Below are 18,729 nucleotides of genomic sequence, written 5' to 3' on the forward strand. Positions count from 1 at the left end.
GACAAATTAAGTTAGAATTTGTAATATAGAATACTTGTATAAGAAATCAAGAATTCTGGATGTCAAGCGGGTAAGTTAAAAGTTCTAAGGGCAATTTCCAAGATTTGGGATCAACTTCAGTTAAACATGTTTAACTATATACGCACTCCGTGTAAATCTAGCAAGCATCCTAAAATTATTTGACAATATACGAAAAAAGGCCTTAAAAATTAATATTATAACATCTGTAAGTAATTCATCACTTTTTTTTTTTTTATAATTAATTAATTTTGTCTTATTTTCTCATGTTTTTGTGAAGGAAAATACAGAACTTTTTTTTTTTTTTTTTTTTTTTTTTTGAGGAAGAAAATACAGAACTTTCTAAAGCCTAAAAGGTTGGAGAATGAGGAGTCAAGTGTACATGTTAGTTGGATTGTTGGGGCATGTAAAAGAGACACGAACTCTTTATTCCAACTCTTGATAAATTGGAGGGACACCATGGCAGCTAGCCAGCAGCTAGTGTACTGTACAAAATATTAATGTAAAATGACAGGACTTTTAATAGAGCTAAATTAGTACTCCACAATATCATAAACTTAATCAAAACCTACTTGTCTGATCTCTATTAATCTTATCTTTAAATTAAACCTTTTAGTTTATCTTTTGTTGAGGTGAAGATATTAAAGTATGATATGAATATTAATTTAAGTTAAGCAATCAGTCAATATATTTAATAATTACAGTACAAGTATGATTAAGAACTTAATTACTGATGATCATCAATTAGATTAACTATCTTTAATCCAAACGAGTGTCTATGCACAAGCATTTGTAAGACTATGTTTAGTTCAATTATTTTTATTTATTTTATCTGATCTGAATTTATTATTAAAAAAAGATATTAACTTTTATTTTATACAATCCAAGAGATGTGAGTGTAAATCTAGGGGCACCAAATAAAATACATTGGCTCATCATCAGTTGTCTAGGAAAACAATGGGCATTTTCTGAAAATTTCACAATTTCACCTTATCCTTAGGAAGTACTCCATAGCAGACATTAAATACCTTTTGCCCACATTCTGCAATCTGATATAAATCATGTACTCATGACTGAAAAAGGAGGCTTTTTTGCTATATTCATGTTCTACATGGATTACATTTTCAGGTGCAAAGAATCATTTGCAAAGGGTAATAATATAATATGGCTAAACCCTTATCCACTCTACAAATAATATTCAAAAAAGTTAATCTTAATCCGTAGATTTTAGTGAAAATCAATTTAATTAATCCCATAAATCAAATTTAATTAGGAAGAATTTATTTTATTTGTATTAAAATTAGTAAAAATAATATTGGGTAGAATCTTAGGTAGCAACAAAAGTGACCATTTATTTATTACGACTACTTGTACCTTATTAGTGTCTATTGACAATTTTTAATAATGAATACTAAGCTAGCTAATTACTACTCTTGGCGCATAGTGCCTATATGCTTTATAAACACATAGAATGACATTTTTATGAATTATGGGAACATGAGGAAAAATAAAACATTGGTGAAAAATGCGCCAGGTAGTAGGATTAAGTGACAAGTGGAAGATGTTTTGGGGGAAATATTCAACGACATAGAATGACAAAAAGTACCACTACATGCATAATAGTACACAAAAAATACTATTAAGACAACTTATACTTTAATGGTACACAAAAAGTACCACTACATGTGTATAATGGTACATAAAATGTACCACTGTAGAGAAACATCAAATGAAAAAAAAATAAAAACCCCAGATTGCCCTCCTATATGCATGCGAAATATATAGGCGCAGATGCACTTATGGCTAGTTCTATATGCACGCGATATATGCAACATATGTATGGATATCAGTACACTGACATATGGTTTGATAATGAGAGTGAGGAGTAGCTCAAGTGGTTAGAGCTCTCCTCTTGATTCCAAGAGATTTTGGGATCAATTCTCATCACCTACCCTTGTGATATGTATGGTTTGATAATTGATAGTGATCTTTATTAACTTTAGACAATTTGAGCCTATTTCTCTTGTTTGTATTGATTACCTAATTAATTTATTCAATATTATTGTTGTGCAAATTAATGTGAAAAAACTTAACAATCATTACATGTTTAGATTTAGATAGATAGTATATAGATGAATTACAAAATGTCATTGATCGTAGCTTTACCCATTACAGCTCTTTAATGTATTATTGACGCTCGATTGTACTTGTACTCTTAAAATAATGTTTTGGTATATCTTAACATTTGATATTGATCAATCTCGAGCACATAACGATTATACAAAATACGAATGACTTATACGGGAATATACACCCAATTGCATACACTTTCTTGCACTAAAAGCACATATACGGAACAAAAGAACATGATATTATAATAAGAATATTAATATTATTATATTTAAAGCACATTGATAATAGATAGAATCATGGAAACACATAAACAACAATCAAAAGTGAATAAAAGCACGACATTATAGTATAATAAAAAACACTTTAAATTGATTGTTTAATTTGTTTATCTGGTGACATGTAAATTTACATACTGTCAGATGTAACTTTGACCTATTAATAAGATATAATATGACATTTTTTCATCTCAGTGATATAAAAATGTCTCATGCATGCATTTACATTTGAGTTAAACCAAATAACTAATCATTCTGAAAAAGAAAGAAACACAATTTTACCCCCACATTTACCAACCAATGATTTTATTTGGAGTAATTTGTAAATTTTTGGTCAATGACATGATCAAGAAATATGAACTATTTGCCAAATGAGGGAGTACATTAAATTGATGGTTATTGGTTCTGCTAATAGTACGGAGTACGAAGTATAATACAAAGTACAATACTAGTATAATTGTATGTGACAATTTGACAAAGGTAACATCTACCGACTTGCTATAGTTTTACATCCCATTATTATGCAAGTTGCAATTTACAAAGTGGTCGACGAAAAAAACAAATTATGCTATACACTTGAACAACCGTGGGCCCAACCCATTCCTTAGTCTTTTAAAAATTGTAATATTTTTAATTTATGATTATGAGATCGTTTTTGTAGGTGGGAAAAAAACATTTCAATACAATTGAGCTAGTTACTAATTTACTATATGAATTTCAATGTATTATTTTACCATTAATATTTCAATTTCTTTGAAAAAATACAATAAAATTGATGAAGTATATAATTAGACAAATATAGTAATGTATCATGTGATAATGTTTTCTCTAACAAAGATTAGGAATAACACTAATAAAAATTTGATCACTCTGTAATATTATTATATTATTTATAGTACAAGATTATTATGTACTTTGTGCTAAATGCATTGTCCCATATCTAGATCAACGAATATTTGGTTAATAATTATAATATAACAACCTATACTTACACTTATATAAGAAAGAGGTGGTCTCAGGAGGTGTCCACAAGAATAACCCTTCCCCAAAAGAGCCAAAACCACTACTTCTTCTATATAGGGATGACAATTATAAATGGATATCTGTAAACCCGATTCACCTGATTTAAATAAATGGACGAAAATTCGCATTAAATGGATGAAGGGCGGGTGACGGATCGGGTCGGATTCGGGTGGGGCTCCGTTCCATCCATCACCCAATCCGCCATCCGTATATCACCCGATCCGCATCCATCCCATATAAATTTCTTTTTTCAACTTTTTTTTACCTTATATACTCTAGTAGTTCTTAAATATATTTCTAAAAATTATTAAATTTGATGTTATTTTTTTTTTACAGGATAACATTGATAATTTTGATATATTTGTTTAAAATATAGCCAACACATGTATTATTAACCATTAATTATTTTTATGTATATATAAAAAATAAAGTTATAATCACCATCTGCTAAGCATCCGATCCACCCGTTTCTCTCGCGGATGACGGATGGATCGGATGCGGGCTGGGTGATGGGTTTTGCGGGTGGCGGGTGGATCGGGTGGGGCAGATGAAGTAAGCAGGTGGATATGTGAATGGAACTCCATCCGATCCGAATCTGATCCGTTGTCATTCCTACTTCTGTACCAAGAATAGAGTCAAGAGTCAAGACAAATGAGTATAATAGCGATAAATGATAATTAGGAGAAAAATTAAAATTACCTATAGTCATTAGTAAGGATAAAATATTAGAAAATCGATTAAGTTGGCTTACTTGGATAGAAGGAAGTAAGAATGATATGAAAAATATATTACTATATCTGTTTTACATTATTTGCATAAAAAATAATTTTGTCTCACAAAAAATACTCTTTTTTTTAATTAATATGAAACGGAGGTAATACATTTTATAAGAGTATATAAAACTCTAGAAGGAGAGGAGTGGAGGGATGGTTAGTCCCTCCATCTCCCTCAGGTATGACCTAGGTTCGACTCTTCATCCCCCCTCCTCTACTCTAGAAGGAATTAGGAATGTTGTGGAAGGGATACTCTTCAAGATATATAAATACGAGTATATACTTGTAACTTTGTAAGTTTTATCTCTGACTACATGTTTATATCAATATTATCTCCAAATATGCATTTAAAATTGATTATTGGGTAGGATAGCCCAATAGATTTAGGGTTTGGACCGAGGTTATGCTGTCCTTAATGGACAATGTCATACGAAGTATGGCAAAAATGTTTAATGATGTAAAAAAACTTATAAAAATTTGTGGGAAACTACCCTATCTTTATCCGCCCTTCTTATCCCTCTTATTCTTATTCCTCATATCAAACTCCTCATAAGCCCTCAAGTATATGCTCCTTTGTCAGAAAATAATAGTCACGTATACTAATTTGAAATATTCGTAAAAATTACCTTGATTTAAATTAGAAAGTGTTAAACAGAGATGGGAAGTTCCTTGTTCTTTTGGAGGGGTATGAGACTACAAGGAAGTTGATATTGAATAGCAGATAAAGTAGCAAGATGCATATGTACTGTTTGCCATAGCCAAATACACAGGAAAGATCATAACAGAGAGCTCCCAAACTGCAACTTATTTCAGAAGAAATGCTTTCTAACAGAAGGAAGTACTCTGTATATAAATTGACTGATATCCTTCATAACCATCAAAAGCACTGAAATCCTCTTAAACTACCTAAAGCTTACAGAATCTGTCACATTAGTCTATTACCAATAGATTTTTGGTTAATATTATTCCTAATTATGAACGTCCATCGCTAATAGGTGAAACAAAATTGCGATTCTTAGTCATATCATGCCACTCTATCCAGTGTCTGCTGCACACTTTTAACAGCAAGTGTATCTGGTGCAAATACAGAGTAATTCGTATTTAATAATAAGTGTTTAATCAACGTAGTGGTAACACATACTCTATAAAGCTAATAGGAAGTCTGAACAAATGATGAAATGTTAGAAAGCAAGATCCTCAACTCTACTGCTTTAGAGCATAATGTTAGTTTGATTTTGGTTGAGAACTGGTTAAACAACAATGACATTCTGAATCCGCACAACTGCTACTTTCTTCCCCCAGCCTTTACTTTAGTACGCTCTTTAGTCTGAACAGAAATTTACTCTCCCCCTGCATTCCATTCAACCAAAATCGGCTAAGGGCATTAGTATCTCTCAACCATCCAGTTATAGCATAGTCGAACAATAGCAGACAGAATCTTCCTTACTCTCCTTGCCTATGTAGCCATGCGCAAAGTGTTCATGAGTCCGTTTGAGAGCAAAACAATGCTACTGACTGGGAGCATCTAAGTATTTGCATTTCAGCTCGTTTAAGACTGTTTGATAATCGTCTGTCACATTGGCCGGAGATCTTTTGATCAACTCTAGCGCAACTTGCTCAGCTTCAGAGCTATTTCTCTTTATAAAGTATCCTTCCACAAACACAGCAAAAGTGTCAAGATTAATCACATTTCCGTCCCTCATAGCATCACTAAGAATTCGAGCTGCTTTCTCCAATTCACCATTCTTACAGTACATCGTTATTAAGCAACTGTATGTCGTATGATCAAGCTGATGACCATCTCGTAGCATACAATCTACAAGTTCCCCAACTAGTTGAACACTTCTCCCCGTTTTACTTAAACTAGATATAACAGTATAATACGACAGGAAGTTAGGAGCAAGACCGATTTCAGGCATCCATTTCAAGAAAAGTACAGCTTCATTGAGTTCTCCTCTATCTACAAGAACTTGTAAGACAGCATTGAAACTACTAACACTTGGACGGATACCTCTTGCTACCATCTCCCTCAATAGAGCAATTGCGTTGTTTGCTTTTTCCAACTTGCAATACTCATTCACAAGCACTCCATATGCTACAACATCAGGTTTTACACCTAAGGAACTCATATCCTTCAAATGTTTAACAGCCTCGTCTATTTTCCCAGCAGCACAAAACCCCTTAAGCAAACTCGTATGCGTGACAACATCATCCTTTACACCATCCAACCTCATCTTAGTCATCATTTTCTTAGCCTCATCAACCTTACCAAGCAAACAAAACCCATTAACAATCGCGTTATAAGTGATCAAATTCGGCGCAATACCTAGCTCAACCATCTCATCTAAACACAACATCGCCACCTCCATCTCACCCTTCTTACAATACCCATCAATCAATGTAGTATAAGAAACCAAATTTGGCAAGCAATCCTGACTCATAAGCATCTTATCAACAATTTGTCTCGCCTCAACCATCATACCCTTCTTACAAAACCCGCTTAACATAGTCCCATAAGTAACCATATTCGGTCTACAACGCATTTCATCGAACACCTTGTGTGCATCCTCAATTCTTCCAATTTTACAATACCCTCGAATCATCGTCGTGTAAGTAATAACATCAACCTTAATCACACCCTCTGCAATAACCTGATCAAAAATGGCGGCAGCCATTTTAATCCGATTAGCCTTAACCAAAACACCCAATAAATTATTACATGATTTAATACAATTACCATCTTTTTCCACCATTTTAGCTCGATAAAACCAATCAATGGCGCCTCGCAGATTGCGCTCAGCACCATAAGCTCTGATCATCTTCGCAATCATGAAGTCGCAGAGCTTTTTGTGGGATTCCAGAAACTGGGTAGCACCAGAAAAGAGTCGATGAGAGAGAAGAAGATCAAACATGGCGACATAACAATGGAAGTTGTGACAGTATTTTGTGGGGTTTGGATTTGGGCGAGAAGCCCAGTCGAAGAAGACGAGAGCATGATAAGGGTTTGATTGATTGTTGATTACTTGAATGACTACATTAGGGTTTAAATAGGGGGAAAATTGGGAAAGATTTGGGATGTTTTGAGATTCGTTTTTAGGGACGGGTTTGAAGGATTGAAGGGTTTTGGTTATGGCGGTCACCAATGAAGAAGAAGAGGAATTTGAGGAGATAATTTGGCTGGTTAGAGTCTTGGAAGCCATTGTTGTGAGCTTCGAAATTGCAGTGATTTTTAGGGGTAATGAGGAAGAATTGAGAAGATGGGATTTGGGTTTCTTCTGTTCTTCGATATTGTAATAATGCTCAAAAACTCAAAAATGGCGATCATGCATTTTGGTGAATTGATTAAGGCAGATTGGCAGTTGTAAAACTTACCAGCCAGTTTACCATTCGTTAAGGCCTGGTAGGCTGGGATTGGGTATGGGTAGGATCGATACAAGGACTACGAAGACCCGACCCAAGACGCAACATAACTTGAGAGGCACGCACACTCGGACACCGGTGGGAAATATTGCTTCTCCTTGACCATCATACATACTGACCATGACACAATAAAAGTTGTGCCGTGCATAATCCCCACATTCTTATAAATGTTAGAGTCCAATCACAACATCTATCTATATACTATACTAAACTAAAACAGAGTACACTAACTCTAAAGCTGACACGTACCTTTTTTTTATTATTATTATTATTATTTTTTTGTGAGCTGTCTATTGTTAGAATGTATATCATTCTCAAAAATTTTATTGATTGCATATTATAAAATAATCTTCATAATATATAAAATCTGATATATTTGACGCATGAATATTGAATATTTTAGTTAAGTTTCTATTACATTTTAGTAAAGATATAATTGACTATATATTAAAGGTAGATTATCACTCAAATACACTAAATTTATAAATTATTTTATTTATAAAATATATTACGTAATATACTACCTCCACTTTAACCTTAGAAATTGTATATGGATAGAACTCGGAAAAGCGAGGGTATATTAAGTAGCAAATTAATTTTGTAAAAGATGTTGAATAATATTTTTATACTTTAATTATAGTAAATAATTTTTTTTATCCTACATACATAATCCTAAGAATTTTTTTTTTGTTTTTATTCTTGTATGGAACTCAATATAATGTATAAGTTTTTTTTTTTTTTGAAGAAATATAATGTATACGTATTGAATATATAGATTATATTAGTAAAAGATTTATAATATTGTATATTATAGAATAATCTATAATATCTTATATCCTCCATATTTTAGTCAAGTTTAGATTATAGTTTTGTTAATTAATGATATTATTGATAATGTAGATTATCAATCATATATCATTCAAATATACTAATTTATATAACACATGGTCTAAATAAAAAATTATGATAAGTGCATTTCCATATTTTTCATTTACTCAAATTTGATTATTTTACATATTTATACACTTATAAAAATTGTATATACTCATTTATAGAAGATGATATGATTATTTTTCGTGAATCTTAGCCTAAAAACATGTAACATTAAAAAAAAAAAAAAAAAAAAAAGGATATTTCACCAAAAAAATCAATCAAAAAAATAATTGACTAGAAACTATTATCAGAATACATACATAAAAATGATATACCACTAATTAAAAATCGATCACAAAATTATGAATTATGATTGATTATTTGATATACTACAAATTGATTTTGATTGATTCAAAAATGTTTAATAGTAGTCTTTTGTTAATTTATGTTTTAAAAAGATGTAAATTGTGAGTCAATTATGTTGATATAATACTAATTTTCTATTGTATAATTTTAGGTACATCATATCTATTTTATAAAAAAATTTACATATGGTATATAATTCAATTTCACAAACTTTCATATGCGGTTGGCCACACCGTATAGCTAGCTGCCCCATATTTCTTTATTTTTTGAAATAATGGTCGGGGTTACTTGGTCAAGGGTTACTCGGTCAGTCAGGGGTTACTCGATCACTTGGTCAGGGGTTATTCGGTCAGTCAGGGGTTACTCATTCGATCAGAGACTCAGGGGTTACTTGGTCAAAGGTTACTTGATTTGGGGTCACTCGGTCGCTCAGGGGTTACCTGGTCACGTCAACGGTTACTCATGTGTTAACTCACCACACCGTATGGCCAGCAACACACTAAAGTTGTTGATTCAATTTTTGCGATAATTATAATTTGTTACAAAATTCCTAAACCCAAAATCTTTTAGTATTATAATAGGATTTTAAATTTATGCTACACCTATAATCAAACCATTTATTTGACAGCTAATATTACAATACACTCATGCATAATATCTACAATCTACATATTTAAGATGTGGGTATTATTAGTTAGACAGTTAGTTCAAGGAATGAATATGATAATATTATACTTGATACTACGATACTTATCTATTATGAATTTATGAGTACTGAGTGTGCATAAGAATGATTTTAATTTATTTGTCTATCGTATATAAATTTGCATTATAGAAATATATAAATGCATATAAAAAAAAATATGAGGCACGTAAGTGTACCACCCTATAAGATAAACTATAATTCTCATTTTTAATATAGATTTTGGTACTAATTTTATATGTGTGTAGCCAACCACCATAGAGTTACTCGGTTAGTGTTATAGGGGTTACCCAGTTAGTGTTATAGTTGTTACTTTGTCAGTGTTGTACTTTGTTATTTAAGGGTTACTAAATAAGTATAATAAGACTCTGTTCACTTCATCTTAAAGATATAATATTTGGAAAAAATAATTTCAGTTTAGTATAAATAAGTTCAATTTGGTATATTTAATTTTAGTTCAGTAAAAAGCAATTACTTTAAAGAAGAAATATAATAGAAAATCAATAAAAAAAATTATCAGCAAAAATAATTTCAATTCACTAAAATTAATTTCAGTTCAGCAAAAATAATTTAAGTTCAGTAAAAATAATCTCATTTTAGCAAATATAAGGTGAAGTGAACAGGGCTTAGAAGTTACTCTGTCAATATGATAGGGGTTAGTTAGTTAGTGTTATAGGGGTTACTCCGTTTTTTTTACAAGCGGTCACACGGTGTGACCAGCCGCACAGAAAATATGTTGTAGATTTTGTATATGTCGTCACGAGTGATATGTAAGAATGATATGCATTTTATTTTTCTTCTCTTATATGCTTGTATATTTAATTTTTTTATTTACTATTCTATATATTGACAGGTTAAAGTCATATCACCTAATCAAAAGTAATTCCTAAAACCACTAACTAATATAGATAGGGAAGTAGGGTCGAATCCACAGAGAAACGGGTCTTTCTATTCCTAATTGATTAATATAATCTAAATTATCAAGTAACCAAATTGTTTTTGTGAGAAACTAATAACTAAACTAAAGCAAATTAAATAAGGGAGAAAAACAATAATAAAAGGCCTAGGGTATAGGTTCACCAATAAATAATATTCCAGGGTAAAACATAACAATTAATTATCAATGCAGCAATTAATTAGATCATAAAGGGCTTTCGCTACGTACTACAATCACAGAATTAATCTACCGGAATTAAATCGCATCTCTTGACTTAACCATTTATAAATTAACCTGCCTATTGATACTAAGCCTAAACATCAATTCTCATCTCTCGAATCTCGAATCGATATTGCATAACTCATACAATTAAACCAGGCCTAATCTAATTGCATAGCATTAAATCAATTAATAGGAAATCAATCAAGCATTGACAATCAACAATAATAAACTACCCCTTCATATTATTTATGGATCCCCACAAACCCTAGAATTAAACTACTCACACATAATTAAATCTAAACTAATCAAAGTAATTAAGCAAGACATAATTAATCAAAGCCATTAAATTACTGAAAATAAAAAGGGAAGAAATCGTTACCAAAATAAACGGAAATGATGAATTGTATAAATCTCAAGAGTGTAGAGAGAGAAAGTAAGAGTATTCACCAAAAGCTTAAAACTAAAAATCTAGAAATTAACTAATGAGAATAAAAAAACGTCCTTAACTGCCTAAAATAAAACGTATTTATACTTAGGCTAAAAAGATAAAACAAATTAAATGATTAAACTCTTCAGAAACACGCGCCCGGTCGGGCGGAGCTTCGCCCGGCCGGGCCCTCCTTTTTGATCCTTTAGTCTTCACTCGCGCCCGGTCGGGCGCGCGTCAGGGCGAAGCCTCTTTTTCTTCTACATGCCTCGCCCGGCTGGGCGCGCCTCAGGGCAAGGGCTTACCCGGTCGGGCGAGCTCTCGGGCAAGCTGGACCTTTTCACTTTTGGGCTATTTCTCTTGGCCCAATTTCGAATTTCCTCTTGGGTCTTGAATACTTGGTCCATTGCCTCGATCTCTTCTTTGCCGAGCCCTTAATCACCGATTTGACGACTCCAACCGGTCCTGGGCTATGAAATATGGTCATAATTCTCCAATGCTCGTAGTGGCTTATCATAAGTCCGGGAAAATACTCCAAATCTGCAATGTCCTATAAAACAGTACCAAAACTACGAAAACACTAAAAAACACATATTAGTAATAAAAGTGGCTCCAAAGAGCCAATAATACTCCTAAAAATGACCAAGGGATGGGGGTAAATCACTATATAAAATTAACATATCATATATGCAATAAAAATATAAAATGACTACATAAAATTCAAAAAAGACGGATAATCAAATAATTGACAAGCCTAAACATCATTTCGTAAAATTTTAGGAAAAAAAATAAATTATACTTCGTACTAAGCTTTAAGTTAGTGGCTTTGCAAATTTTTTTAAACGGGTAAATTTTTGGTTGTAGAAGGTGCGATAGGTGTGTGGTGATGATCAGGTGAATTCATCATGTAATAAAATCAAGGTAGTAAGTGATGGGATCAAAAATCCTATTTTTAAAAGTTTCATGTTAAACTTAAAGTGTTTTTAGAAGCCATAGAGGAGAAAAAAGATACGAAAATATACTTATGTGATATACGAAGTACAATATATAATGATCACGTTATTATAATGGTAAACTTTTCCAAAAATATATCGAGTTATAGGACGGAGATAGTCATTTAAAAGGCAAATTTTTATATGTGGCTGGCCACACCGTGTGGCAGGGGTTACTCGAGTTAATCGATCAAGGGTTACTTGAGAGGTTCAGTCAAGGGCTACTTGAGGGGTTCGGTTTGGGGTTACTTGAGGGGTAGAGGTGAGCAGTGTAAAATTAAAGACCCGGTCCCGGAACCGGTTAGTACTGGGTCCAAGATTTTGGAACCGGATCCGGAACCGGTTAGTACCGGGTCCATAATTTTCAGATTTGGAACCGGAACTGGTAGGAACCAGTTCCAGAACCGGGTCCCCGGTTGGCTTATACAAAAATGATTAAAAAAAAAAAACCAGAAACTGCCTAGCCCCCACCCCTGCTCACCGCAACCCTCAACCCCACCACCGCCGTTTTCCTCCCCCACCAGGAAATCCACGCCCCCACCCCGAAACTCGACCCCCGACCTTGCCCCACCACGGATAACACTAGAACCCCCTCCACCGTCCTAGTTTGGTTCAATTAGTTTGCTTTTCTGTTGCTTGAAATATATGTTGAGTAATTGTTAGTAATTGAATGTCTGGTTGCTGCTTTGTGTTGGTATTGATTTCATGATTGCTTCGCATGGTTTGAATGTTTGTGGTATGTTAAAGCAATTGAATTTGGTTGATTTTGGGGATGGTGGTGGGGGGAGGTCGGGCATTAGGTTTTAGGGAGGGGGAATGTGTTTTCTGGTGAGTGCATGGGAGGACGGTGGGTGGGGTTGGGGAAGAGGATAAAGGGAATAGAGAGGAGAGAGAGAGGGGGGTGGGCGGTGTGAATGTATTATATTTTTGAACTAGGGTTGGAAACTTGGAATAAGTTGGGCTATTTTTACTTAGGCTAATTTTCATATGGATATTTAAACAAAAAAAAAAATTCATAACTGGAACCGAGTACCCAGTGGGTACCGGGTCCAAATTTTCAGGTCCCGAAATTGGAACCGGTTCCAACCGGATCCGAAATTTTGGAACCGGTCCCGGAACCGGTGAGATCGGATTCGAGTCTGGACCCGACGGATCCAAACCGGTTCCGGGTCCGGTACCGGGTACCCTGGGTCTTTGCTCACCCCTATTGAGGGGTTCGGTCATGGGTTACTTAAGGGGTTACTCGATCATGAGTTACTCGAGTTACTCGGTCAGGGTTTACTTGAGAGGTTCGGTCAAGGGTTACCTGAGGGGTTCGGTCAGGAGTTAGTTACTCGATCATGGGTTACTTAAGGGGTTACTCGGTCAGGGGTTACTCGAGGGGTTACTTGGCCATGGGTTACTTGAGAGGTTACTCTGTCAGGGTTTACTTTAGGGGTTACTTGAGGGGTTCGGTCAGGGTTTACTCGGTCATGGGTTACTTGAGGGGTTCGGTCAGGGGTTACTCGGTCATGGGTCACTTGAGGGGTTACTCGGTCAGGGGTTGTTACTCGAGTTACTCGGTCAGGGGTTTAATTTACTCGAGGCCGGGGGGTTCGGTCAGGGGTTACGAGTTACTCGGTCATGGGTTACTTGAGGGGTTACTCGGTAAGAAGTAACTCGAGTAACCCCTGACTAAGTAACTCGAGTCATCCCGGCCACACGGTGTGACCAGCCACGCAAAAAAATCCCCCATTTAAAAATGAGGTGGCCAGTGGCTCAAGTAAAAATGAGGGAAAAAATATGACTTAATGTGGGTATTGATTGTCAGTTCCTTGAGTTGAATTATTTTTCAAATCTTTCCATACAATTTAAGAATAAAACAAAAAAAAAAAAAAAAAAAAAAAAAAAAAAAAAGAGGTTGTTTTCAAGTAATACTTCGTATATCAATATTTTGAGGGTTAAAAATATATGATTAAGACATATTTATAAGTAAATTCATTATTACTCATTAAATCATTTTATTTTAAAATTTTGTGAAATGAATATGTGTATCAAGATTTGTAAGCCGTGCATTGCACGGGTGCTATACTAGTAAATAATAAGATGATCGACTCATAGTCTACCATTGACAATTTTTTTTAATTACTCCGTACAAGTTAAGCCCAATGTCTGGTTTGTAGAGGCGTATATACCATGCGCATGGTACATACATTTTATAAAAAAAAAAAAAAAAAAATAGAAAAAAGAACATATTATAGAATTGTAATGAACATATAGCTATAATGAAAATAACATATTATTAAAATGTAATGAACATATATCTAGAGTGAAAAGAACATACTATTAAAATGTACTCCGTAATGAATATAATATTATCATGTTCTTTATTAATATTACGAATGTTCTTTAGATATACAAAAAGAACATAAAACTGGATGTTCTTTATAAAAAAAGCTATATGATCTTCAAAACAGTCATATATTCTTTAAAAAACAGCTATATATTCTTTACAAATGCTGGATGTACCATGCTTGGTACATACGCCTCCACGAAGAAAATTTTAAATTTCTAAGTTTAGCCTCAATTTCCTACTCGGTGAGATTTTGTAGTATGTGTAGGATTAGGCAATAGTCGATCAAATCTTAATGCATATAGAGAAGACATGCAAATATGCAATTAAACAAAAACATTTAATTTGTCAACAAAAACTTAAATACAAGTATAAGTATAATGCTACACTTATTTAACGAATAAAGATTATTTTGTTAGTACACTTTATATTAATTACTTATCAACAAAACACGTTCATCAAATATAAACATTTATGTACAATTTGAAGAATTACACAATTTACACTACGGACTGTACACTAAGGCTTCAATCTCCCACTAAGAATATCAGATATTCGTTGCTGAAGCTTTTGAATCTCAGTCTCAACTCGTTCAGGCTCCATTTTAATTAATCTATTGTATTCGCCCCCTGTTCTTTCTATTAAATTGGTTAGCTTTCCTTGCAAGCTTTTCACCTACATCACTACCATTAAAATTGCATCAATTAACTATACAAAAAGTTATATAGAAAAATGTAAATATAATCAATCAATAAACTGAAAGCATTAAAAAAACGTTCCATCTTTTAATGTATTTTGTGTGACTGATATAAATCATATAATAATACGTGATTACGTACTAAATATTATGTCGTCCCATGATAATTTAGTGATTGGACAAGAATTGAACATAACTCTAAAAGATAGGAGGTTAACCTTTCTATAAGGCCATCGATCAATCTCGAAAGAACGAAGTTTCTTTTTAATAACAGTGGCACATAAGTGTAATTCCACACTTGCATCATTTATAGTCCTATCAAAGTATTTGGCAAAATCTTCAAGTGTCATATTCTTCAATCGTTCTCTCTGTTTACCTTGCATATCCAAAAAACCAACATTCAAATAAATATTAGATAAATCTGTATTACGAAGTATTAAATAATTAAATTAATTAAATACGTTAATTGTGATAAAGATGACACAATATATTATACATATAATAATGTTTTAAAAAAAAATAAAAAATTAAAAATAAAAAGAGAATCCAAAAGGGATTAATGCAACCTGGATTGAAAGCTCAGTCCTATACAATAATGGCAATTGCTGATTGTCCTCGTCTGAGTCATACATCTCCATTCTTGAAGGGTTAGAAGACTCTCCTCCTTCAAATGATCCGCCAACTAAGGAATTTATAAAAAAAATTAATATTACTCGCTCTGTTTCTTAATGTTACTTTTATTATATTAGCAGCTAGTATAATATAAAAACAAATGTTACTATGTACTATATTAAACAAAAAAAAATTGTGCTGCATAATTAGATTTGTCTAAATATATATTGTAACATCTTCAAAATCAACTTTTATAAGTTTTACTTGTATATTATAAATTAAAGATAATATTGTAAATGATGTGTATGTCAAAACTAAAAGTCAAAATTGAAAAACTAGTAAGACAAAGGAGAGAGTATTAATTTAAGCCGTAATTAGAAATTAAATATGATTAATCGAATCGATCACTAACCTTCAAAATTTAGCCAATCAAAGCCGACGCTTAAGGCTTCATAAAATGATGAAATAGGTTCTCGCAACAATATGTATCCATTTTGTCTCTGATGAGCTATATAGCCTTTTAGATACTCTCTGGTCTCCTCGAAGGAACGCATGCTAAAACTGAATCAAAAGGCACAAATCTAATTAGCATCATAATCCAAACTTAATTACATGATAAAAGAGAAACGGATATATAATAGGGAGTATGTTTAAAATCTAACCACCAAACCATTTATACCAATAAATATATTGATTTCGAAAAAATAATAAATTAAACGACCCTCGAGACCACCAACATAGTCAAGAGTAATTTGTTAACTTACTCGATAAATTGATGATTTCCAATGTGATCATCAGAAGGTGGTAACCCGTAATTGGAGTAGTAAAGTGCATGATATATAAAACCCACATTCCCATGGATGACAAGCTTGGTAGTATGAGTGCCTTGTAACACAAAATCTTAATACATAATTTATTTAAAAAGATAATAACATGAGAAAAAGGGCATTAAAAAGTATATAAACATACTCAACAAAAACCTGAATCTCAATCACCACCATACCTTATAACTAATCAGTAATCATAATTTATGATTTACTTAATAAAAAAAAAAAAACCTTCATAATTTATTGCAAAATTACAGAAAATAAATTAGAGTTTTCTTTATTATTAAAGAGCTGAGTATAAACAATCGACTGAAGAGTAGTAATTTTCCATAAGATCCATGCCATCAATTTGTAACAATTACTTTACAGGAAATGTATTACTATAACTTTTCAAAATATAGTTTACTTCCTCCGTTAACTATTACTTGCCATAAAGAGGTATTATTTGTGAGGAGTACAAAATATTTCTTTGTTACAAGTAAAAAAAACCGGAGGATGTACATTTCTTCAATAATATTGTCATTCTCAAACTTACAATGGACGCCCATTTGGGTACACGTAAAATTTTTCGACATCTAAATACATAAATAAAACTAAAATTATAAGCGATTAATAATTGAAATTCCAAATAGAATCATTTTCACTATAATACAAACTGAATATATTTATACAAAGTCTTGCTTACCCTAAGCAAATAAGCACTTTTTAAGAACGCTATTTAACATGAATATATAAATGGATCATGCAATGGAAAAACAAATTTAAGATTAAACTAACAAACAAATGTCACAATTTTTTGTTTAATCATTTTATAGTGTGAATCAATAATACTAAGCTTAGTAAATCAAATAAAAGAAATTAATACCATTTGTAAAAGTAATTTCTCTAAGCACTTGACAAGAAGCACAAGGATCATGGTTAGGCCACACTACTTGCAATGGCAATTGATCTTGTTGTTGTAGTTGTTGTTGATCTTGAGGGGTCATATCCTCTGTCCCAACCCCTTGTTGCATTCCTTGGACACTCACATCCCTCCCTTCATCACCGCCGTCGAATCCAACATTTTGGTGATGATCATTACTTTGAACAAACGGCATATCTTGTAACGGTACGGGGTCATTCACCCAAGAATCAAGCATACTCCATAAGGCATGATCATCATCATCATCAGTAGGTGGTACCGGCGGGGCCCAGGGGTTCGAGTGCTCGGGACCGTCCATCGGTTTAGGATCATTGTTATTAGGATCCATGGTTTGTAGTTGGGGTGTAAGTTTGTAAGAGTAAATACGGATAATGTAGTGGATGGATTTTTAATGCATGCACAAAAATGGTAGTATGTAGTTTAGTACTCCGTATAATTAAAGGAAAATTGGAGGGGAATGAGATATTTGTAGGGAATGCGGGAGATGGTAGTTAATTCTGTTGATATGTATGCGTCTCTTCGTAAATAACCGCCATTTTACTAACTAAATAAACTACCCTCGTTTTTTTTTTTTTTTTTTTTTTTCTCTCTTACGGAAAACTACCCTCGTTCTTACAATCTTACATGCGAAGAAATGAAGGGTACCGGATAGATTTAATAAAAATATTAAAAAAAAAAAATTAATATTTGAATGGAAAATATTAAATAACTTCTAATCGGTTTTTTTTTTTTTGAAGGAAGACAATATCAGTAAATAATTAAAAACAGCAATTTAATTTAATTTTTTTTATTTGATTTGTACTTAACTAGTATTTAGCCTATGCGATGCACAGGTCAAACTTGCTAATTAAATATTTTTGAATAATTTGATTAAAGATTTTTTGTATTGTATACTTAGATTGCTCTACGTTTAATTCAAATCAAATTAGATGTTTATATAAATTGAATTGTAGAAAATACTGCTTATAATTTAATTCATTATTCTTAATTAAAAAGTTGTATTATATCATAAAAAAATGCGTGTTTATTGCTCGCCAAGAATAATTTATATTTTGTTTATGCATCCAAAAACATCATTAAGCATAATTAAACACTAATACTTTCAATTTTGATTATTATTATTTAACACTATTGAAAATGCAAAGGAATATACAATCATTTGTACATAACTAATCAT

At 32.6% G+C, this 18,729-nt stretch overlaps 2 protein-coding genes across 2 annotated transcripts; both read right to left on the reverse strand.

Moving 5' to 3' along the window:
* Window positions 1-5,218: 5,218 nt before the first annotated feature.
* On the reverse strand, window positions 5,219-7,741 carry LOC110710338 (pentatricopeptide repeat-containing protein At1g09900-like). Its single transcript, XM_021888622.1, has one exon. It carries the CDS (start codon window positions 7,420-7,422, stop codon window positions 5,731-5,733), a length of 1,692 nt encoding a protein of 563 aa, XP_021744314.1. The 5' UTR covers window positions 7,423-7,741; the 3' UTR covers window positions 5,219-5,730.
* Window positions 7,742-15,013: 7,272 nt separating this feature from the next.
* LOC110710203 lies at window positions 15,014-17,880 on the reverse strand. Its single transcript, XM_021888475.1, has 5 exons — window positions 17,496-17,880; window positions 16,568-16,703; window positions 16,216-16,364; window positions 15,410-15,567; window positions 15,014-15,169 (listed from the first exon to the last, which is right to left on the reverse strand). Exons 1-5 carry the CDS (start codon window positions 17,878-17,880, stop codon window positions 15,014-15,016), a joined length of 984 nt encoding a protein of 327 aa, XP_021744167.1.
* Window positions 17,881-18,729: the final 849 nt, after the last annotated feature.

This window comes from Chenopodium quinoa, unplaced genomic scaffold (assembly GCF_001683475.1).
Source record: "Chenopodium quinoa cultivar QQ74 unplaced genomic scaffold, ASM168347v1, whole genome shotgun sequence".
Lineage (NCBI taxonomy): Eukaryota > Viridiplantae > Streptophyta > Magnoliopsida > Caryophyllales > Amaranthaceae > Chenopodium > Chenopodium quinoa.

Excerpts from the sequence above, each read along its gene's own strand:
- LOC110710203 (XM_021888475.1), bottom strand. The coding sequence starts at position 17,880 with ATGGATCCTAATAACAATGATCCTAAACCGATGGACGGTCCCGAGCAC. Across the intron at positions 16,704-17,495 it reads AGAAATTACTTTTACAAATG|ATTTTGTGTTACAAGGCACT; the intron begins GTATTAATTTCT and ends TTATGTATTAAG. Across the intron at positions 15,170-15,409 it reads ATCGATGGCCTTATAGAAAG|GTGAAAAGCTTGCAAGGAAA; the intron begins GTTAACCTCCTA and ends GTAGTGATGTAG.
- LOC110710338 (XM_021888622.1), bottom strand. The coding sequence starts at position 7,422 with ATGGCTTCCAAGACTCTAACCAGCCAAATTATCTCCTCAAATTCCTCT.